The sequence below is a fragment of the Gallinula chloropus genome, assembly GCF_964237585.1.
Source record: "Gallinula chloropus genome assembly, chromosome: 26".
Taxonomy (NCBI): domain Eukaryota; kingdom Metazoa; phylum Chordata; class Aves; order Gruiformes; family Rallidae; genus Gallinula; species Gallinula chloropus.
Genome location: NC_140111.1, coordinates 3,864,035 through 3,887,513, shown reverse-complemented (window position 1 = coordinate 3,887,513; position 23,479 = coordinate 3,864,035). Strand labels below are relative to the sequence as shown.

The 23,479-nt window shown below is 43.9% G+C and overlaps 4 protein-coding genes across 4 annotated transcripts; 3 read left to right on the top strand and 1 right to left on the bottom strand.

Annotated features, from left to right (window-relative positions):
* Nucleotides 1-615: 615 nt before the first annotated feature.
* On the top strand, nucleotides 616-4,520 carry LOC311201093 (olfactory receptor 6Y1-like; the record flags this gene model as incomplete). The annotated part of the gene is made up of 2 exons (XM_084275399.1): nucleotides 616-722; nucleotides 3,584-4,520. The coding sequence occupies 2 exons, from the start codon at nucleotides 616-618 to the stop codon at nucleotides 4,518-4,520; spliced, it is 1,044 nt and encodes a 347-aa protein (XP_084131525.1).
* Nucleotides 4,521-11,158: 6,638 nt separating this feature from the next.
* LOC311201348 (olfactory receptor 9S13-like) lies at nucleotides 11,159-12,091 on the top strand (the record flags this gene model as incomplete). Its single annotated transcript, XM_084275725.1, has 1 exon — nucleotides 11,159-12,091. One exon carries the CDS (start codon nucleotides 11,159-11,161, stop codon nucleotides 12,089-12,091), a length of 933 nt encoding a protein of 310 aa, XP_084131851.1.
* A 2,678-nt stretch (nucleotides 12,092-14,769) lies between these two features.
* Nucleotides 14,770-19,333, top strand: SDR39U1 (short chain dehydrogenase/reductase family 39U member 1; the record flags this gene model as incomplete). Its single annotated transcript, XM_084275398.1, has 6 exons — nucleotides 14,770-14,933; nucleotides 15,144-15,303; nucleotides 15,971-16,053; nucleotides 16,688-16,809; nucleotides 18,410-18,553; nucleotides 18,775-19,333. 6 exons carry the CDS (start codon nucleotides 14,770-14,772, stop codon nucleotides 19,188-19,190), a joined length of 1,089 nt encoding a protein of 362 aa, XP_084131524.1. The 3' UTR covers nucleotides 19,191-19,333.
* A 1,836-nt stretch (nucleotides 19,334-21,169) lies between these two features.
* Nucleotides 21,170-22,689, bottom strand: LOC311201091 (olfactory receptor 4N5-like; the record flags this gene model as incomplete). Its single annotated transcript, XM_084275397.1, has 1 exon — nucleotides 21,170-22,689. The coding sequence occupies exon 1, from the start codon at nucleotides 22,142-22,144 to the stop codon at nucleotides 21,170-21,172; it is 975 nt and encodes a 324-aa protein (XP_084131523.1). The 5' UTR covers nucleotides 22,145-22,689.
* Between the last annotated feature and the right edge of the window lie 790 nt (nucleotides 22,690-23,479).

Below are 23,479 nucleotides of genomic sequence, written 5' to 3'. Positions count from 1 at the left end.
CATCTTGGGAAACTCCAACAATTTTGGTGTTGATCAGGGCTGCTGAGACCTGTGGGAACTTGCCATGATGATTTTCAAATACAGACAAGCTGGAAGCCCTCTCCTTCCATCAGAGAAGCCTGCTTTTGATGATCTCTGAATAGCCCTGGAGAACAAGGTTTTTGGAGGGAGATAACAATTGCTACCCCAGAGATAATCGGTAGATCAAACAGTGGCAAACTGACAGTGGCCCCTTGAAACAAGACACTCCCTCAGTAACAACTAAAAGCTTTAACTTCAGTTTGAAGGCTAAAATTGTGTGCATTTAGCTTTTTGTGTCTTTGGAGGGTGAATGTTGTCAGACCATTCAGAGATTCATTTGTCTACAATGGCCTCTGCATGTGCACCTCTCTCAGTTATACTTGGAGGGAACTGTGTGAGTCAATTTAACTGGAGTGAGGGCTCAATGTTAGAAGTGAATCTTGGGGCTCCATTTACATGAACAAGATTGTTAATATGTGGTTACTGTGGCTGCTCCAGTCTTTTACAAGGGGTTAATTACTAGTTTTCCCCATTAATGTTAGAAAAATAAACTCATGGGCTGTATTTTCTTTTTCTGCTAGCAATGAAGCTTCAATGAACCACACAACAGTAGTGGAATTTGTCCTCTTGGGACTGACAGGTAGTCGCCATTTGGAGATCATCCTCTTTTTGTTTCTTGCAAGAGCAATCTTCAGACCACTGTCCTGTCTTTCTGGCACCAGCATCTGGGGCCTTACTCCTGGCTCTTCCCTGCATTTTCACAATCTCTGTTATGCTGCAAAATCTCCCTTTGATTTTTTGTTTCATGTTCTCTTCCTTTCTTGTCTATGGGTCACTTAGCTGTGGGGAAATCTTTCTCTTTACTGCCCTCACCTGCATTCTATATCAAGAGGAACCTTCACAAAATACTGGCTTTTCCTAAACAAGACAGTCCTTCCTCAAATAAACACAGCATAATTAGCAAATACTAATAAAAAAAAGGCAATTTATTATGTGATAATACCAGAGTCACCAGATGAGTGATGGTGTTAAAATGAAGCTATTTCTTCAATATCAACTTTTGATATTTGGTCCACTTCCTTTACAGTCACTAAGGCAACTCAGACAATGGAACTGTGGTGGTTTGACCCTCATGGAAGGCCAGATCCTCACCAAAGTCACTCTATCACTCCCCTTTTTAGGTGAACAGGGGAGAAAATATATATTGAGAGGCTTAGGAGTGAAGAGAAGGACAGGAAGAAATGATTCAGCCATTAGCTTCATGGGCAAAACAGACCCAACATGGACTAAAATGGAAACAAAACCCCATCTAATTTATTACACTCTGTGTATGTGTGTGTGTTTCTCTCTCTTTCTCTCTCTCATCTCTGTCTCTATCTCTCTCTCTCACAGGCTGCAGGCCCTGCCAGGAGCTTGCTCCATAGTGGGTCACAGCATATTCCATATGTCTCAACCCACTCCAGCATGGGGCCTCTCCATGAGCTGCAGGTGGGCTCTGTGCTCCCCATCATCTTCCATGGGCTGCAGGGGAATCTCCCTCTCTGACACCTGGAGTGCCCCTGCTCCCTTTTCCTTCACTGACCTTGGTGTCTGCAAAGATTTTTACATCTTCTCACTCCTTTCTCTGGTGGCAAAAAGCAGCTGCTTGCATTTTATTTTTCTCTTAAATGTGATTCCCAGAGGTGCTGTGACCAACTGCTGGTCCACTGCTGATTGGCTTGGCCTTAGTCAGTGGTGCATTTGGCCTTGAGCCCAGCTGCTATTTACTCTGTCTGACCTAGGGAAAGCTTCTGGATGCTTCTTGCAGAAGCCACCCCTGCAGCTCCTCCCCCTGCACAGTACTGGCTAGCCTCAGCTTTAACTGAGCTTTGGCCACACCAATTTTCTCCCTAGAAAGGCAAACAGCATCCCTCTAATTTTCCCATGTTGCCTCACCTTGCTTCCATTGGCTGTACACTTTCTTTTTCCATCTCTAGAAGGTCCCTGTTCAGCCAAGCTGGCCTTCTGGCCAACTTGCTTGACTTCCAGTGTTTTGGAATTGCCTGTTCCTGTCCTAGTACTTAAAAAGTGACCAGCATTGACAGACACCAATGACTTCAAAAGCAGGTCCCAGGGGACCTTACCGACTAGTTCCCTGAGCAGCCCAAAATCTGCTCTCCCCGTATCTAGTGTTGATGTTTTGGAGGCAGTTTCTGAGTATCAGTGTCATCAATGGAAACAGATCAATCAGGCAATTTGAGAAACCATTTCACTCTATTTAATAGTGGTATTTCACACTATTGGAGGAATAATTTCAACATAATATTTTCAGCACAATGTACTATTCAGAAATACATAGCATGGCTGTTCATAGACCTGAGAGCTGTAACTGCAGTGTAGGAGCAACTACTTATTCCAAACTGATTATAAGTTAAGGTTTGGATGTGGATTTAAGACACTAAAACCTTTTTCTAGTTTATCCATTGTTAAATGACTGCTCTATCCTCTGCTTCTGGGCTTTTTGGTAGGACTTTTTTTTTGGGGGGGTGTGTGTGTGTCTTCTGCCCCATAAAAATCCATAGATATCATCTGGTGTTATTTCATTGTCTCGGACAAAATCTTAAGACATTTTCAGTTTCTTACTTCTACTCTGCATGAAATCCCAGAGGAAACAATAGCATCCCTCCTCTTTCTGTGATTGCTTCCACTGGGAGGCTATCTGTATAATTTCTAAGTCAAATCTCGTGATACACTGAAGGTGGTTGATGTATCTGTGTTGGTATAAATCATGCAACTGACACAACTGTCTACACTTCATCTGGTCCCTGTTGATCATATTCTCCAGGATCAGCTAAGGCAGTGGATTCTACCCTGAATTCGCACTGAAGAAGGTTGAGAACAGTTTTGTTTTTAATACCACAGGCTGAGGCATTCATATTTTTAAACAACAATCTGAGTTAGAAACAAACTAGAACTATAAGTAGCTTGCAATTTTGTTGTATATATGATGCTCTGTATATCTTTGTATCTCAGTAAGCTTTATGTAGATAGAAGTCTTCAGATCTAGCCATAGAAACATCTAATGGGGCCCTTCAGATGTATTTGGGGGTTTTAAAAATCAGACTGTATATATCCTTGTGGTACCGTATATATCCCTTATGCTTAATTGGATATACATGGTATAACTTTAGTAATTTACAGATGTAGAAACAAAAACATTGACATGTAGATGTCTATTTTTAAGCTCATATCCTTGTATCTCTTTATGCTGGATGGATGACCTAATAGCATGATTCATCTGGTTTGGGTTAGACCTATGTCTTAGATGAGCTAGAACTGGTAGTGCCTATTTATTTCCATTAAGTATAAAGTAAAAAGCATGCTTATATTTTACAATGAAAAATTCTGAAGTGATTAGATTAATTTCACACAATTAATCTCTAGAAATCCAACAAAAAAATGTCTGAACTTTTATAGTGTCTTAAGCAGTGGTGTAACATACTGTTATGAATTTAAGCCTGTCTAGTTAGGTTTCATTGTATTAATTTATTGCAGGTGGATAAGGTTCATCTTTTCCCTACAGAATGGGTGGGAGGAATGAAACCAGTGTCATGTATTTCATTCTCCTGGGTTTTCCCACCACTGCAGAGCTGCAGCTGCTCCTCTTCTCTGCTTTACTTCTGGCTTATTTATTAACTGTGTTGGAAAACTTCCTTATCATTCTCATCATCCGAACTAACCACAATCTGCAAAACCCCATGTACTTCTTCCTAGGAAATCTTTCTTTCTTAGAGATCTGGTATGTTTCTGTCACTGAACCAAAGATGCTAGTAGATATCTTCTCTCAAGACAAACATATCTCACTCCAGGCATGCATGACACAGTTGTATTTCTTTGTGACTTTTGTCTGTACTGAGTACGTTCTGTTAGCTGTGATGGCCTATGACCGCTTCTTGGCCATATGCAAACCCCTTCGATATTCACTCATCATGAATCATCAGTTCTGTGCTCAGCTGACAGCTGGCTGTTGGATGTGTGGTTTGATCACTTCTTCCATCAAGCTGAGCTTTATAGCCCAGCTCTCGTTCTGTGATGTAGACAAAATCAACCACTATTTCTGTGACATCTCACCCTTACTGAATATCTCCTGCAGCGATTCCTCTTTGGCTGAGCTAGTGGACTTCATCTTGGCTCTGATGGTCATCATGGTGCCCCTGTGTACTGTGGTCACCTCCTATATTTGCATCATGTTCACCGTGTTGAAGATTCCTTCTTCTCAGGGGAGGAAAAAGGCCTTTTCCACCTGCAGCTCTCACTTGACTGTAGTGATACTGTTCTACTCCACCACTCTTTTCACTTACGCCCACCCTAAGGTCATGTACACCTACACTGCTAACAAGTTGGTCTCAATCTTGTACACAGTAGTTGTGCCGCTTCTGAATCCTCTCATATATTGCCTTAGAAACAAAGAAGTTAGGTTTGCCCTGAGGAAGACCTTTACTTACACAAGAAACACCTAATAAATCAAACTATTCCAGCAGAAGTCATTATCTTAAACTGACTCACAGACTACAGTCCAAGTCTTCCCATTGAATAGGAAGGAGTCTAGAGATGCAGTAGATACATTTGTGTTAAATACTGATTATCTACAAGAAAATCTGATTATCAGTTATAAGTCTTTCTAGATAAAATCGTATCTCTAAGAAATCTATTCTCCAAACATCATGGTGATTAAAAATGCTTAGTAGTCTAACAAAGAAGTAAAAAGTAACTAAAAATCTGTCAGCTGAGTGTATATCTATATGACCATGTTAAATGTGGGTTTGAGTTTATAATTGAGACCATAGTTTCTGATATTCTATACTCTGTAATAGCAGACTCTCTTTTCAAATTTTGCAGTTAATGAAACATCTAGCTTTCCAGGAAGGAAACTTTGAGACACTTGCTGGAAGTCCTTGTTCTGAGCATACTATTGCCATGGATACAACTCATACAAACAAGACATTTTGGGCACTCAAGAACCGTTTTAGGGTGAAGTGTCAAGAACAGGTTCAAGTTAACCATACTGAGAAGCTATCACCAGAAATGTATGGTGTTAGCTGTATTCCAGGTATTAGCAGAAAATTTGATATGATAAAATTGATAATTGATACAATATCAATAGATGGTACAATATGCTGCATGGTGTGGGAAAGGAGCCGATAAAAATTAAAATCCAGAATTTCCTTAGTTTTACATTTGAGATAAAAGGCGCAGAGACAGATGCATGGATTCCTCCAAAACTACCAAAAATATACAACCCGAGACTTCTCTACTATTCATGGACATGGATTATCACCCCCAGAGGATATTTATTGTTTATCTTTAACATATACATTTAACATAGAGATGTTATTAATCAGTCTCCAAATGTCCCTATTTCTGTCACAGATTTTAAAGATACCCTATAATACCTAGAACAGACTTGTTAGTTGTTTAACCCCAGCAAACACCTAAGCCTTAGATAGTTTATTTTTAATTTAAAAATCAAATACAGAAAGTGCACAGTAGTCACTGATGTGCTACCTATCTTTAATAAGGAATAAAGTTAAGTTTCTCTTTTGGAACAGTGTTCCTCCTCTTTCAAAAAAAGTTATAAATAGTTATAAATAGTAATCATGTATTCTGTGTTCCAAAAAGGAACATTTCACCAGATAATGAAAAGCTAAACCCTAAAATAGATATTCTTTGAGGAACTTTACAGAGCTAAATTTCTATCCTATTAAAATGTAGAACAGATTCAGTCCTGCAATTAAACTGTCTCTCTGCTTTACTGACAGAGGTAGCCAGCCCTGTCTCAGAGCCTGATTAAACAAAGTGCCAAAAAATACCACTGAATCTGTCCATGAATGTGCTAACAGAGGAGATCTGATGGAGGAACGACACTGAAGACAACCCTTGCTTCTGAATACTCTGCCTTCCCTTGTTTTGCACTGATAATTCCTGAAAGACTAATTCAATTACAAAAAAAAAGACCATCTAAACTATACTATGGGTTTAGATTGAAAAAATCAGATATGTAAGTAGGAAAGCAAAATATATACACTTATTCTTTGCATGCCCATCAGACAAATTGACTTTTCATGAACATTTGCTGGATCCCCCTGGATGGCTTCCTTTTCTTCTATTGTGTCAACCAAACCACTCAGCTTGGTGTCATCCACAAACTTGCTGAGGGTGCACTCAGTTCCATCATCGATGTCATTGATAAAGATGTTAAAGAGCACCAGTCCCAAGACCCCTGGGGGACCCTGCTTGTCACGGGCCTCCACCTGGACATAGACCCATTGACCGCCACCCTTTGTCTACAGTCTGTCAACCAGTTTCTTACCCACTGGATGGTCCACCCAGCAAATCCACATCTCTCCAATTGAGAGATAAGGATGTGGTGGGGGACTGTGTCAAAGGCCTTGCACAAGTCCAGGTAGATGACATCGGTTCCTTCCCTTTACCCCCCGATGCTGTCACTCCATCATAGAAGGTCACCAGATTGGTGAGGCACAACCTTCCCTAGGTGAAGCCGTGCTGGCTGTCCTGGATCACGCACTCATCCCTCATGTGCTCCAACATGTCATCCAGGAGGATCTGTTCCATGATCTTCCCAGGCACAGAGGTGAGGCTCACCGACCTGTAATTCCCTTGACCCAAGTCCTTGTTGAACTTCCTGTGGTTTGCACGGGCCAACCTCTCTAGCTGCTCAGGGACCCTCTGGATGATCTCCTGTCCCTCTGGTGTGTCAACTGCACCACTCAGCTTGGAGTCATCTAAAAACTTGCTGAGGATGCCCTTGATCCCACTGTCTATGTCACTGATGAAGACAGTAAACAACTCTAGTCCCAGTACAAATCCCTGAGGGATACCACTTGTCACAGATCTCCATCTGGACATTGAGCCATTGACCACTACCCTCTGGATGTGACCATCCAGCCAATTTCTTATCCACCAGACAGTCCACCCATCAAATCTATATTTCTTCAATTTAGATGGAAGGATGTTGTGGGTGACCATGTCAAATGCCTTGCAGAAGTCCAGATAGATGACATCCATCATTACCAATGGCTCGATGTCCAGGTGGAGATCTGTGACAAGTGGTGTCCCTCAGTGGTCTGTACTGGCATTGGTTCTATTTAATATTTTCATCAATGCCATTGATGGTGCAGTTGAGTGCACCCTCAGCAATTTGGCAGATGACACCAAGCTGAGAGGTGCAGTTGACACACCAGGATGGGATGTCATCCAGAAGGACCTGGAGAAGCTGGAGAAGTGAGCCCATGTGAACCTCATGAGGTTCAACATGAACAAGTGCAAGGTCCTGCACCTGGGTCAGAGCAATTCTTGCCATCAGTACAGGCTGGGAGATGATATGATAGAGAGCATAAATGCTGGGGCTTTTTAGTCTTGAGAAAAGGAGGCTGAGGGGAGATCTTATCGCTCTCTACAACTGCCTGCAAGGCAGAGATGTCAGGGTTGGTCTCTTTTCTCTAGTGACAAGTGATAGGATGCGAGGGGATGGCTTGAAATTACACCAGGGGAGATTTAGGTTAGATATCAAGAAGAATTTCTTTACTGAAAGGGTAGTGAAACATTAGAATATGCTGCCCAGGAAGGTGGTGGAATCACCATCCCTGGAGGTAATTAAGAGGTGTATAGATGAAGTCCTTAAGGACATGATCTAGAGGTGGATTAGTCAGGGTTAGGCTTGCTGTATTGCTTTTCCAGGAGATGTCGGGCTGGTTGAAATTCCCCAGCAGGACAAGAGCTTTTGAGCATGATGCCTGCTCTATCTGGAGTAAGAAGTCTTCACCAGTTGCCTCCTCTAGGTCAGGTGAGCTGTAGAAGACACGAACCACAAGGTTCCCCTTCCTGCCTTGGTCTTTAATTCCTACCCATAAGCTTTTGACTCCCACTTGGCAATTCTTTAGGGACATCTCTTCACACTCTATCTGCTCCTTAACATAGAGGGCAACATCTCCACCCCTCCATCCTTTCCTGTCCCTTCTGAACAGTCTTTGACTGTTTGAAAACTAAAACATTAATGTGTTATCAACATTGTTCTCATCCTGAATGCCAAACTACATCACCTGCTAAAAAGAAAATTATCCTAGCCAGTCTCTGGACAGAAGTTAAAGTGCCTTTGGAGTACTGTAAATAAATCCTCCCCCCACCCCGGGAGTAACGTAGATATGATGAGGACTCCGATCTTTTCTTTTGAGAACCTTGCTGTGTCTCTTCATCCGGTTGTCTGTCTCTGGGAGCCTGTGTGAATGTATGTATGCAAAAGTAAAATACTTTGGTTGTAGAAGGTAATGCTCATGAGTCATAAAATTTGGGAAGCTTTTATATCAAGTAGAGAAATAACTATTTCATCTACATTTTTTTCAAAGCCACCCACCAAACCAAAGATAATTTAATACAGTCTACTATAAATAATTTTGATGATCCTTTGCAGAAAAGAATGTAAGTTTGCTTGTTGAAAAATAACAAAGTCTAGGGTGTCTGAGTTACCCACACAGGAATAAAGAATGGATACAAACCACACAGAAGCAGCATTACACTTTATGATTTGGGTTTTCTTCTTGGTTTCTCTTTCTTTGCAGGCAAAGTTAAATGGCACAAGGGAAAATTATCTCATTTGAGGTTCAGATGTCTGCTATGAAAATCTAGGACTGTAGAAGCCGAATCCCTAGTGGCTTTATGCACACCTATTAAAGCAACATGCTAGGCAGAATGCCCTCACAAGCAGCAATGTGCAAGGCCATAAATCTATTCATTGTCAAGCGACTACTAAACAATCAGTTGAGTAGAAAAACTTCCCAATAGTTTTGGCATTGTGTTGAAGAAATCTGAATTCCATAAACCAAATCCGGCTTTAATCACATTGTTACAAGGTATGTGTCTTGTGGTTTGTAAATTCTGAGCTTTGCTTTCTGAAGTTTAGTGATAGAGCTGGATTAAAAATGCTTTTGTCTTTGTGTTGATTCCATAGCAGTTAAACAGGGCTTAGGAATACAATTGTTCTTCCAGAACGTAAGTCCATTCACAAGAGGTCAGTATTTAATGTGTCTACATGTCTACATTAGTTATCCATTAACTGAAGGGTGCCTACAAGAAAACTGGGGAGGGAGTTTTGAGAAGGGCATGCAGTGATAGGAAATTAGAAGGGGGTAGATTTAGATCGGATATTAGGAAGAAATTCTTAACTATGAGGGTGATGAGACAGTGGAACAAGTTGCCCAGGGAAGTGGTGAATTCCCCCTCCCTGGAAGTGGGATCTCTCTCAAGGTCCTTTCCAACCCCTATGATTCTATGATTCTATGATTCAAGGCCAGGTTGGATGGGGCATTGAACAGCCTGGTCTGATAAGAGGTATCCCTGACCATGGCAGGGGGTTTGGAACTAGATGATCTTTAAGGTCCCTTCCAGCCATAACCATTCTATGATCCTATCCTTTCAGTTTGACCAACTGAGATTTCAAAGACTTTCCTCAGATACCAGGTGAATTGAAAGTCTTCCTATAATGCTCTACTCACTGACTACAAAAGCATCTCCAGTACCCTCATTCTTAGCTTAGGTTTATGTTAGCCTGTTTAACAAATGGTGTTTATTTATAGAATAGCAGTAGTAATTGTTATTTAAAACCCCCAATTTTTTAATACGATATAGGATACCTTTCCATTGAAAAGATGTTCCATTTAAATTAAATTCTTTCATGATTTTGTATATGCTACATTTAAATCATTGATGGTTTTAAAAAATAAATATAATAATAGGAGAATCACACTGTGGGTGCATCTGTTTCTCTCTTACAGGCTTATACTGGTGGGTGAACCTTGACTAACCTTAATTCTAAACTTAACTTCCAAGGAAAGCTAGTCAAAATATTTGATGAACAAGGTTATTCAAAAAGAAGGTTTTTCTTCTCCAAGGTAATTTCCTTTTCTAAGATACATGAATAAAGAAAGAACAAAATAAATAGGGGTTCTGAGGGTACCCAGAGCTGAGGATACGTTTCAAGGATTATTAAAAGATGGCTGAAGTAATATGTTTAAAATTAATTCAGTGTTTTAAAAAGGTTAAATGCATGAGGATTATAATAATGTATTTAATGCAAATGGAAACAGAGCAAACAAAATACCTGTAACTGGACGTAGATTCATAATCACTCAGCTTTATACATCTATATACAACTTCATACATACACGATAGTTAGCTTTGACTGAGCCGGCCTTCCCTTTTGGTCAATGGAGAGAAACAGAGAATTGTACAACATGATTCATACCTTCTATGGTAAATATTCTGAAGTGGGAGTGTTTTATTTCTATCCACTGAAATTAAACATAATCTAAATTATCAGTTCTAATGTGGGCTTCGAACCACTGTATATGGCCAAGCTTAGGCAAGATGACACCTAATTTATGAAAAAAATGACTAATAATTGACAAAAAGAATCACGTGGAACTTTCTGTTTACTTACATTATTTTGAACATCCTGTGTGAGGTAAACATTTTAATAGAGAAAAATTATTTAACAAATCTCAACATGTTAGGGATTTGTTTCAAGTACTTTTAAAAAAATGAAAATTATTCAGATTCTTACAAAAAGAAGTGTTGCTTTTTTTTATAATAGGGTTTTAAAACAAAAATATCCACTCTTTTTTCATGCATTTCTTGGCTCATATTTTTTAAATCGATTTGTATCAACTGAAGAGACATTCAATGTTTCTTTTGTTAAGGGGAGAGCAGTCCTTTGTGAATAAGCTGCAATCACAGGGTGAGATTTTTCTGCCCAGTTACATTTGAAATAGTTGTTTAGACTAGTTTTGGAATGAAATACGTGTTTCTTAATTGATTCTAAAGCAGACTTCTAAAATAGGTTGGATGAGCTGCATGCAGAATATTGCTGTAGAGAATATTAATTTATCTATAAATTAATCTATGAGAAAAATCCATTTCCATTTTCTTTTCCATGAATCCATTCTCCATTGTTTTCTACCTATTTTTCATACTTCTGGTGTTTCATATATTTTATTGTTTATCTTATGCTTCCAGTTGCTTCTCCAGGAAAAGTGTATGAAATCCAGTACATCCTGATTTCTTATTTGATCATCTGATAGGAAACATGGAAAACCACACCACGGTAACACCTGAGTTCATTTTGGTTGGGTTCAAATCTTATCCAGGACTACAAATTCTCATCTCTGTTCTCTTCTCAACAATGTATGTTGCCACTGTGGTAGGAAATGCATGCATGATCTTCATCATTAGAATGGACTCCAAGCTTCACACGCCCATGTACTTTTTCCTAGAGAACTTGTCCATCTTGGACATGTCTTATTCATCTGTCATTGCTCCCAAAGCAGTGCTGACATTCTCAGCGGGCAGAAGAACAATTTCCTACAATGCCTGTGCATCTCAAATGTTCTTCTTCTCTCTCTTCGGCACAACAGAAGCCTTCCTCCTTGCTGTGATGGCTTATGATCGCTTCACTGCCATCTGCAATCCACTGCTGTACCAAATCATTATGAATAAAAGACTTTGTGTTTTGTTGGTGATGGGCTCTTATCTCTCAGGCTGCATCAATTGCACCATCCAGACAGGCTTTACATTCAGTTTGTCCTTTTGTGGGCCCACAGAAATAAACCACTTCTTCTGTGATGTTCCTGCAGTGATGTATGCCTCCTGCTCAGACACATTTGTCAATGAAATAGTAATGCTGGCTGTATGTGGGTCAATTATTGTGGGCACTGCCTTCATGGTTTTTATCTCCTATGGTTTTATAATTGTCACTATTGTCCAGATGCCTTCCGTTGAGAGCAGGCGCAAGGCCTTCTCCACTTGCTCTTCTCACATGCTGGCAGTCAGCTTGTTTTTTGGTACTGTTTTCTTCATGTATGCTGAGCCTGGGGCCAAAACTTCACCTGACAAAAGCAGCACAGTCTCTATTCTTTATACTATTGTTATTCCCATGTTAAACCCTTTCATTTACACCCTCCAAAACAATGAAGTAAAAGGGTCTCTGAAAAAACACCTAAAAAGGAAAAGCTTTTTTTAGTACCTTTCCTGAGGATGAAAATGACCACAGTGTCCAGTTTGCTACAGACAGATGCTTAGAATGTAAAACAGGACTTGGTTTCAAGAGTCTTTTGTGATGGTCAGTGTCATGGATGAAAGCTGGAGGTATAAAAGCAATCTGGGAGAATTAGATCAGATGAAGGTGTGAATTAATTTAAATGGGTTTAGGGATTTACAATCTGACTGAGTGGTAATATAGTCCTTTTATAACCATTCAAAACTCACAAGCATTTTAAAGCCATAATTATTCTAACTGCATATTATGCATCTAAAATAAGATATATACCTTGGACTCTGGCAGTCCCTTATTACTATGGTTTAGAACACAGGCAGTTCAGGTAAATACTGTCTTACTGTAAACATCCAAAGATAAAGTAGGTAAATCAAGAGTGAATTGAATGATTTATTTGTTTGGCACTCCTATTTTTTTAACTGTTGTTTTGTTTTTCTTCTCAGATTTGCTTTTAATCACTTAGAAATTACTGAGCCTCTGAAATTCAGGTTCTCGTATTGATGGGCTGTTGAAATCTTGTGGGTGAAGGTCTCTCTAACCAAACCAAGCCACTGAAACAAAACAAAGCAAAACAATATATAGCCTAATTCTGGTTCCATGTGTTTGTGTGCATGCTTGCATGAGTGTTTGTAACAGGATGGGAGCTTTTTCTCTGTGATAGCTAAATTTCATTAAAACATTAAAACTCAGATAGACCTCTAGAGTTTTCCAAGGCCAGGAGTGTTAGGCACAGAATTCATCTTGTCTTTAGATAAATATCCAGTACAAATGCATTACAGTGCAATGCTCAGACATTGAAACCATACTTCTTGGTTGAGATTGGGAAAGATACTTGCTTGCTGTAGATGCCATGTGAAGAAATGAGAGCATATGATGCCAGAAGGGGCAGGGACAGTAACGAATCATCAGGCAGAGAAAAGGCTTTCTGAATGTACAATCAAGGTAACCACCTCTAAAACAACATCTCACTGAGTTAAAGGCAAATATTCAGCTGACCTTGAAGGAAAAGCTTATAGGCTTGTAAATGTCTCCAAGCATTAAACTGACCATATGGACTAGATATGACACATTAGATGCTCAGATGAGCTTTGACACATAGATTGCATGTTCACTTTGGCATGCCTTAGGGAATGGGGGACATTAAATTGGCATTACTGAATGTGCAACAGGGCTTACTTACATCCTGTACATTTCTGCAGTGGCAGATGGAGACCTACTAGGTTATGCAATTGCTGGACAGATTACAGACAACCTATGCTTAGGTACCTAGAGCAAGTCCCATTCTCAGATTTGTTAAGCTAGGTGATTTATTGTCAAATGTGTCTATAAATCATCTGTGTCCACTTATCACTTATACAAATATTGTGGATGCAGGTCCACAATGTTGGTGTGAGAAGCAGCCAAAGAAAGGAGTCTTACAGAAGCAGGACAGCCCTGTTTGGGCTAGAGACAGCAAATGGGGGGGAGAAGGGAGTGAAATTATTAAGAAAGGTTCCTAAGAAGGGAGGGGTGGAGGGTGGGTGCTTTAAAATCTGGTCACACTTCCCATTATCTCACTCTGGTTTCACTGTGTGTGGTGTAGTGTGAAAAATTAGATAAGGGTTTTATTTTGTGTATGGAGATGTTAGATTAGGAAGAGTTCATCTGTGCTTCCTTGTTTATTTCCTGCTCACTGCAGCACATCAGTTGCAGCCCAAAGCTTTCAGGTAACCCTGTCCTGCAGTGCAAATCTGTGCTTGGTTCATCTACCTAACATTTAACAGAATAATTTGGTGAGTGAGCTAGCCGCCAGTATCCCTGGCCTCACTTGGCCTTACTGAACTTAACCTCATGAAATTCGACAAAGCCACATGCAAGGGTTGAGCAATCTCCAGTATCAATCCAGGGGATGAATGGATTGAGAGCAACCCTGTGGAGAAGGACTCAGGGGCAGTGGTGGGTGAAAAACTGAGCCAGCAATGTACACTTACAACCCAGAAAGTCAGTTGTATCTTGGGCTCATGAAAAACAGGGTGACCAACAAGTCAAGGGATGGGACTCTGTCCCTCTACTCTGGTGAGACCCCACCTGGAGTGCTGCATCCAGCTATGGGGTCCCCAGTGCAAGAGTAAGGTCTCCCCTGAGCCTTCTCTTCTCCAGGCTGAACAAGCCCAACTCTCTCAGCCTCTTTTCATAGGAGAGGTGCTTCAGCCCTTTGATCATCCTCCTGGCCTCCTCTGGACCCGCTCCTCCTTGTGCTCAGGGCTCCAGAGCTGGATGCAACACTCAGGTGAGGCATCACCAGAGCAGAGGAGGGGAGGATCGCCTCTCTCCATCTGCTGGCCACGCTTCTTGTGACGAAACCCCGAATACCATTGGCTTTCTGAGCTGCAGACAGTGCATTAGCTGCCCACCCACCTCCCTGCACCCCTGCGAGCTCTCGCTCCGCTGCGGCCCTGCACGCCTGACTCTGCCCTCAGCTCCTCCTGCGCGCTGTCCCTTTAAGACCCTCCCCCGCCCCCGACAGGCCTCGGGGTGTGGGCGGGGGAAGCGTCTGTGCTGCGCGCGCGCAGGGGGCTCAGCCATGCGGGTGTTGGTGGGTGAGTGCGGGTGGGGGGGTCCCCGCGGGTCGGTTTGTAGAGGCCGCTCGGCCCGCGTTGTCACGCATGGGCGCTGGTGCGGGGGGGGGGGCTTCTGCCAGCCGCTGGTGGGAGTGGGAGTGGGTGCGAGAGGCCGCCCGGCGGAGGGGTCTGGTCCTCAGTGGGGGCTGCGGGGTGCTGCGTGCGGCAGCTGCGGGCAGAGGCCCTGAGGGAAACACGGCTCCGGAAAGGTCCTGGCTTGGGGGTGCCGCCGGGACAGGGGGGTCTGTGTCCTCCCCGCGCGGCCGGGCGTGGGAATGGGCTTGTGGTGGCCGGGCATGGGGAGTGGAGGCTCTCAGGGCTGGGGTGTTAGCAGGCAGCTGCACGTTGGGATCAAGGGGGTCCGGGCCTGAGGAGTGTAGCCTGGGGCACTCATCCTGGTAGTGGGGTTCCTTGCGCAGGACTCGGGATGCCAGTCCAAGTACAAACCTGTCATGTGCTGTCTTCCTCCCAGGCGGTGGGACTGGCTTTGTGGGCAGAGCCCTGACTCAGTTGCTGAGGAGCCGTGGGCATGAAGTGACCTGCATCTCTCGACAGGCTGGCAAGGATCGGCTCAGCTGGGTATGAGATTAAAGCAGTCATGGGGGCGAGAACACATCAGGGGGGAGGAAGAAGCCTGGCTTGCCCTGGCCTGCCATGGCACGTGGGGAGTGTGTGTTTCACAGGTGTACTCTTGGGCTACTGGGTGCTCCACGGGTCACAGGATTACAGAATTGTAGGAGTTGGAAGGGACCTGAAGAGATCATTGGGTCCAACCCCCTGCCAAAGCAGCTTCCTAGGACAGGGCACACAGGTCAGTGTCCAGACGGGGCTGGAATCTCTCCAGAGAAGGAGACTCCACACCCCCTGGGCAGCCTGTCCCAGGGCTCCCTCACCCTCACTGGGAAGAAATTCTTCCCCATGTTGGTGCGGAACTTCCCTGTGCTCCACCTTGAGGCCATCGCCCCTTGTCCTGTCCACAGACCATTGAAAAGAGGCTGCCTATCTCCCCTTGTGTTCCACTCTTGAGATATTTATAAACATTAATTAGATCCCCTCTTAGCCTTTTTTCTCTCAAGGCTGAACAACCCATAGTCATTGGGATGGGTACTGTCTCAAGGAGCAAGACTTTACCTGTTCATGCTCCAGGCAGTTTCCTGCATTGGTCGGTAAGGCCAATGTTTGGCTGTTGGAAATGCTTGAGCAGAGGGCAGTTTGGATGTGTGATGTATGTGTTACCCCTTCCTAGGAAGAGTTGTCCCATTCAGGACTGCCCTTATGTGACGCTGTGGTGAACTTGGCTGGTGAAAATGTCCTCAACCCTTTCCGCAGGTAACTTCATCTCCCATAGTACTGCCTAGACAAGGCAAGTGCTGTCAGAAAATATGGAAGAGAGCTGGGGAGGAAACAAGGTGTCCAGAAAACCACTTGGGTTGCCTGACTGTTGTCATCTTGGTCCTCCAAGTATCCAAAACACTTATTTCTTTAGGACTGTTAAGTTGTGGGAGACCTTTGAAAAGCATGTTCCCTTCTGGATTGATAGTTTTAACCCAGTCAAAGTAGTTCCATGTTTCCAAAATGACACCTGATGCCTACATTTAGATAATGCAAAATCAGAACCAAAATTTGACTTCTGTGAGGGTGTTTTTGGAAATGCTTCTGCCAGGTGCTTGGGAAGAATTTACCGCAAACAGCTTTTGTGTCCAGCTCTTCTGCTCCCTTTGTCCTAAGGCAATCTGAAGCCCACAGCCTTTTGTGGGAAGTGGAGAGCCACCATCTCACAAAATCCTTATGCATTTAGGCAGTAAGATGCTATGTCCTCTCCCTGTTCTGGGATAGGGAGGGGGAAGTTCTCAAGACCTCCTCTATGCATGGGAACAGGTGTCTGCTGCCCCCACCCCCTTAGGGTTGTTGTCTCCATGGATGTCCTTGTGGGGAGAATAATCAGTGGCTCTTCCTTTCCCAGATGGGGTGATGCCTTCTGCAGGGAAATCATCAACAGCCGTGTTGAGACCACCAGGACCTTGGCCAAAGCCATTGCTGATGCTGAACAGCCACCCCGTGCTTGGGTCCTTGTCACCGGTGTAGGTATTGGTTGGGCCCAGCCAGGGCAGGATTCATGCTGACCTGGAGTGGTATACCTCCACAAACACATTTCTGGGGGAACACACCTTGAAATGCCAGGTTTATTGCTATCAGTGTCAATGTGTTTAGGTAAGCCAAAAGTTCAGGCAAGCTCATCAAAGGTTTTGGTACTGCTAGAGGAATTTGGTTCCCTATGCTTTCTGGTGAGATCATCAGAATCATAGAATGGTCTGGGTTGGAAAGGACCTTAAAGATAATCCATGGGCAGGGACACCTCTCACCAGACCAGGCTGCTCTGCCCCATCCAACCTGGCCTTGAACACCTCCAGGGAGGGGGAATCTACCACCTCCCTGGGCAACCTGTGTGTCGTGGTTTTGCCCCAGCTGAGAGCCAGGCACCACACAGCTGCTTGTTCTTTAAAAGAGAGTGGGGGGGGGGTGGAATTGAGGAAGGCAAAAGGGAGGGAGAAGAAAATCCAAGGAACCAAAACCTCATGTGTTGGGATAAGGAGAGTTTACTAGAATAGCAGAAAGAGAGATATAATAATGATAACAGGACTTTGTACCAAAATACCTGAAACTGGTGAGACACAGTGCAGTTTCTCACCGAACTGCACAGCTCAGGCTGTACAGCTCAGAGCCAGCCTAACACTGGACCATCCCCAAAACTGCGTGTCCTGGAGCTGCCTGCTCCTCCCCCCCCCAAGCTCCTTTATACTGAGCATGACATTGGCATGGAATACCCCCTCTGGCCAGTTTGGGTTACCTGTCCTGGCTGCGTCCCCTCCCTTCTTGTTAGCAGGGAAATATGAACAACTGAAAAATGCTTGATTGCTTGGCAACAACTAGAAACATCAGGGTGTTACCAGCACTGCTCTCATCCCAACTCCCAAACACACCATTCCATCCCCTGCTAGAATGAAATTAACTCTATGCTAGCCGAAACCAGGACGCTGTGCCAGGGCCTCACCACCCTCATAGGGAATAATTTCTTCCTAATATCCAATATAAATGTACCCCCTTCCGATTTAAAACCATTCCCCCTCATCCTATCACTACATGCCCTTCTAAAAAGTCCCTCCCCAAATTTCTTGTAGGCCCCCTTTGGGTCCTGGAAGGCTGATACAAGGTCTCCCCATAGCTTTCTTGATGGGACATTTTCTCCCATTTTTCCTTTGGAAGCCTTTAGGCATCCTGTAAAACCATTTTGTCTAAGCAGGGCCTCAGATGAGTCCCCCTCCATATCTAGCTTAGAATTTCTGCTTGCTACAGTCTTTAAAGCTGTTGCATTTTAGGATCTGTGATGCCATATTTTAGAGCAAGCACCCTTCTGTACAGCCAGCTCAGTGGATGGCTTGCTGGTATATTTGGGTTTCGGGGCTGCCAGCTCAGTGTGTTAGTGCATTCCACTGAACTTGCAGAGCACATTGGTAGTTCAAAAACATGACAGCATTGCTGTCAAGAGACATTGTGCTATTGATATGAGGATGTCCCTGTGGAGTTCTGGGCTCCTAGAGGCCGAGAACAGGATCCATTTTGGGGTAAGGGGGTGATTGGTGTCATAATTCAACCTTGACCCCCTTTCTGTTCTTGCACCTGACAGGCTATTACCGCCCTAGCCCTACAGCTGAGTATACTGAGGACAGCCCTGGGGGGAATTTTGACTTCTTCTCGCGCCTGGTGAGCTCCTGGGAGGCTGCAGCTCACATTCCTGGGAGCCCAACTCGTGGTGTTGTGGTGAGATCTGGTGAGATGGGGCATCATTCCTGTTCAGGGTGTCTGTGCTTTAGTGCTGGGGTAGGATGAGGAAGAGGGGGAAGAAGGACATCAGGTCTTGTGCCTCTCCTTGTTGGGGTGCTGTTTCAGACCAGCCCTCTAAGGATTATCTCCTGATGGTAGGTCTGTGGGTGAAGGGGGCTTTTGTCCTTGGTTGGGGGTGCTCCTGGTCTCACTCTGTTCTCCCCACAGGAGTAGTGCTGGGCCAAGGTGGTGGTGCATTCTCTCAAATGCTGTGGCCTTTCCGACTGGGACTAGGAGGACCCTTGGGCTCTGGGATCCAGCCTTTCCCATGGATCCACATTCGGGATCTGACTGGGATTGTGTGTCATGCCCTGGAGAGCGAGTGTGTGCAAGGTATCCTCAACGGTGTCTCCCCATCCTCCTCTGTCACCTCCAATGGCACCTTTGCTCAGGAGCTTGCTGCAGCCCTGGGGCGCCGAGCGCTCCTGCCGGTGCCTGCTTGGGCTGTGCGTGCTGTCTTTGGGGCGGAGAGGGCTGTCATGCTGTTGGAGGGCCCAAGAGTGGTGCCAAAGCACACCCTGGAGAGCGGCTACCAATTCATCTTCCCCGACCTTTCTGAAGCTCTGAAGGACATTGTGTCTTGAACACCTTGGTTGGGCTGGGTTGGGCTGTGTTTTTGTGAGCTCCCTGGCTCCCATGCCCATCCCTGGGCCAAAGTATGTAGCCATGCCTTTTCTTGACACTTCCCAATACAGAGAGGGTGAGCAATCTTTTCCTCTTCTGTCTCTCTTTGTGCATCCCCAGTTTAGGAGTCATGCCTATTGTGGCCGCCAGCAATGTCCGTGTCGCCTCCTCACCTGCTTTTGGGGGAAGGGCACAATCCCTTTGAAAGATTCTGGCTGCTCTTCCCTTTACTGCAGTGTGCATGTGAGATGCTTGCAGAGCAGCTGAAAGGTGTCAGTGTCTCCTGCCCTGAGAGACAGACAGGGCAGGAGTAAAGAGGTGTTCAGGTAATGTAATTGTTCTGTGTGTTAGTGCAAGTCCCTCCTCCTGTTCCTCACCCATTCTCCATGGTCACAAGATTGAGTTACACTCTCCTGCTTTGATTTTCTCAGTCTGATAGGGAACAGAGTTGTGGTTGTGAGGGTTGGATACAACTTGAGGGGATGCAAAAGGTGCTGGGTATGGATGGCTTGGAGACCCTGCCGTCTCCTTTCTTGTGGTGAGACAAGTGAGGTGCTCAGTGCTGCCAGTTGGAGCAGGACTGTGGATCACAGTCTGGTGCCAGTTGCTGAGATCAGGTGTCTGTGTCTGTGGTGTGTTTGTATCCACCAGCAAGCTTCAAACTGAACCAGATGGCAAGTAGGAGGTCTTGCATTCAGGCAGTGGCATCGGGTGAGCAGGGGGTCCATACTAGTATCCACGGGCTCATGTGAATGTGGGGTACCTGTGGGACAAGTGTGTAAGAGCCCTGTTTGGTGGACCAAGTTGGACCAGACAGCACGTAGGGCACCTGTGGGGTGGGTCATAGAGCTGGAGCCCAGGTAAGGGCACTGAGTGGAAAGAGGGGTTATGCTGGTATTCAAGGGGACCTGCAAATGTGCATATGCTTGTGCCACCAGTCATGTGTGTACCTGCACTAGTGGCTTCCTGCCAGCCCCAGAAGAGGAGGGGATGTGGCTGGCTGTGTTGATGCATTACGTGGGTCCTGAGTGTGGGTGCCCTGGCTGTGATAGTGTGACCAACCATGTGAGTGTTATCTGTGTCTGTGTGTCTGTCTGCAGGGTAAGTTCTCATGTTGACTGCTGGTTGAACCTGCAAAGGGGGAAGCAGCAGCAATATTCCTTAGCCTTGGTAGAGACTCTTAGTCTTCAGGTCGTTGGGCTGGACTTCAGTGGCTGGGTAGGAGGGTCCTTGGCCAGGGTTTCTGGTGGTGATGGCTGCTTCTGACGTCTTTTAACAATGAGCTTCACTGATTAATCCCTGAGGGGGATTGATGAACAAGATCTGCACAGAGATCATAAGATGGAGGGCTGTGAGGTACAGCATTTCTGTAAGGTCCTGCTGTTAACAGATGTGCATTTGAGCCCTTTCTGTGCCTGGTGAGTTCTCCTACCCATGATGCTCACAACACAAGATGCTGCATTTCATACTAATAGTTCTCTGGGTATTGAGACCCCTGAGCAGAAAAATGGAGTTGGTGAGGGGACTGAAGCCCCCATAATCCAAGGGGAAATGGTTAGTGACCTCCTACACCACTTAGAATCATAGAATATGTTAGGGTTTGAAGGGACCTTGAAAGGTCTAGTCTACCCCCTTGCTGGAAGCAGCGACATCTTTACTGGGTCAAAGTTGCTCAGAGCCCCATTAAGCCTGACCTTGAGAAACAGAATTTTAACACTGAAACTTCATAGCACAACTATGTTAATTCCTTTACACAATATAGTTCTTTGCATAATTTCATACAGGTTTTAGTGTCACAAGAAAATTCTTTGAAGTTTGCTGAACGTATATTAGATTGCTACATGATGAACACCATAGACCCGTTCCTAAGGAAATTGTATTAAGAAACAAAAAACCAAGAAAAACCCTTTCACTTATTTACTTCAAAATATTTAAAAATTTATTTTCCAGACCGAAGGAAGTGTTTGCTGACCAGCTTCTGCATGAGGCCTTTGATCTCTTTGTTACGCAAGGTATAGATCATGGGGTTAGTCATGGGGAAGATGACTGTATGGAAAACAGCCACAACTTTTTCCATTGGGGCAGCTTGGAAGGGTAAACCATAGATATATATAGCTGGGCCACACATGAGAAAAACCACAATGATGTGGGAAACACAGGTGGAGGCTACTTTGTTCTTTGCCTTGGAGGACTGTGTCCGGAACTTCAGCAGCAGGACAGTGTAAGATATTAGGAGGAGTGTAAAGCACATAACGATGACAACTCCATTGTTGAGGAACATCAAAAGTTCCACTGTGTACACGTTGGCACAGGCCAACTTGACCAGCTGATGGATATCACAGAAGAAGTTGTCCAGGATGTTTGGACCACATAAGGGGAGGTTGATGCTTAAGGTGAATAGGATGATGCCATGTATGAAGCCCCCAGCCCATGTAGCTCCAATCAGGGCACAGCATATCCCCCTGTTCACAAGCCTGGTGTATTGAAGAGGTTTGCAAATGGCTACATAACGATCATAGGCCATGGCCATGAGCAGGAAAGCTTCAGCTGCTCCCAGGAAGTGGAGGAAGAACAGCTGGGCCATGCAGGCACTGTAGGAAATTGTCTTGCGTTGGAAGAAAAAGTCAGTCAGCATTTTGGGTGGGGTCACAGAGCAGTAGCAAATGTCCAAGAATGCCAAGTTGGCCAGGAAAAAATACATGGGTGATTGGAGTTGGGAATTCCCCCATATTGTGAGAATGATAAGGACATTGCCTGGCAGAATGATCATGTATAAGAGCAGGAAGAAGAAGAGGAGAATCATCTGGACTTCATGGTTTTGGGACAATCCCAGTAGAACAAACTCTCTAACTACTGTATAGTTCTCATGCTCCATTTCCACTCTGCAGAGTCCTGAAAAACAGACAGTAGTCATGGGAGAAAAACAAAGACCAGTGCAAATCTCCTGAATGTTTCAACAACCTGGGGCACTTAATGCATGCCCTTTACACCTTTCTAGTTTTAGGGAACTCCTAAAGGTGAAATACTTGAAAGTCGGTAATTGAGATTCCCACTAACTTGGGTGTTTTACTGGAAATGTAAACTGGCAGTGTCCACATTTTATCAGGTGTTCTTTGTTTTCTCTGTGCTCTGGCATGTGGATGGACCAATGAACCAGTTGATTCTTCCATGTGTAGGCTGACTTTTGTGGTATAGATGCTTTTATCTGAGCTACTCATGTCTACTATCCCTCTAGTTGACAAAAGCAGGTCTTTCCAGGGAAGACAGATTGAATTCTAGGGTAGGGAGTGAAACAAAGCTAGATGAAATGCATGCTAAAACTACACAATGAACCTGAATCACATGCACTGATTATAAAAGGAAACTAAGTATAGATCACTCACATCTGAAGGAATGTTTATGAATCCCTCAGTTGAATTAATCTCACAGCTGCAAAGTTGTTTGCCATTAAACACTTTAAAATCCATTTATGCTTACTTGTGTCAATATAATTCCATCCTTAATCTTCTCTAGGCTGTATCCATTTTTTTCCAATTGTATTGCACAGGAGCTGAGAATGTCTGCATCACAGACATTCACCTTTCTCCAAAGAAAACCCACAGTGATGTCTAATTTTCAAATGAAGTCAACAGAACACAGGAAACATTAAAAAATCAGTTGTCTAAATACCTCCATGAAATGAATCCACCATGAATCACTGTGAGATCAGTCTAGAAATCAAACTGGGTTTTTCTCATAGAATATATAAAATAATTTCTTTTACATATATTTAAATGGAAGTGTGGATTTTGACACATTCCTTATAAATAAAACCATAAAATGGATTATATTCCTTTTAGAAGTCTTTTTATCTACATTCTTTCATTCCTCCCACTTCTTTTGAGTCACAAAAAAGGTTTTGTCTCCAGTTGTTAGCACTTTTCTTCCATTTTGCTACAAATATGGTATATTTCTCTGCATGATGGCATCTGCACACTGCTGCATTAGTAACTTCACCAGCAATGTTGAGGTAAAGAATATGAAAATGCTATAGTGGGAGAAAATGCTCGGACCTGTAAACATCATTTATTCTTAGGAGTGTTTTAGTTGAGTTCTTATTGAAACTAGTGAGAACTGAAACCTGTCGACAGCAGAAAGTAAAAAAAAAACAAACCCCAAAACCAACTGTGAGGGGAAAAATTGGTAAAAATTAGTAACATTCAGAATAAAGGGGAAAAAAAGGAAAGTAAAAAAAAATTCCTTATGTCAC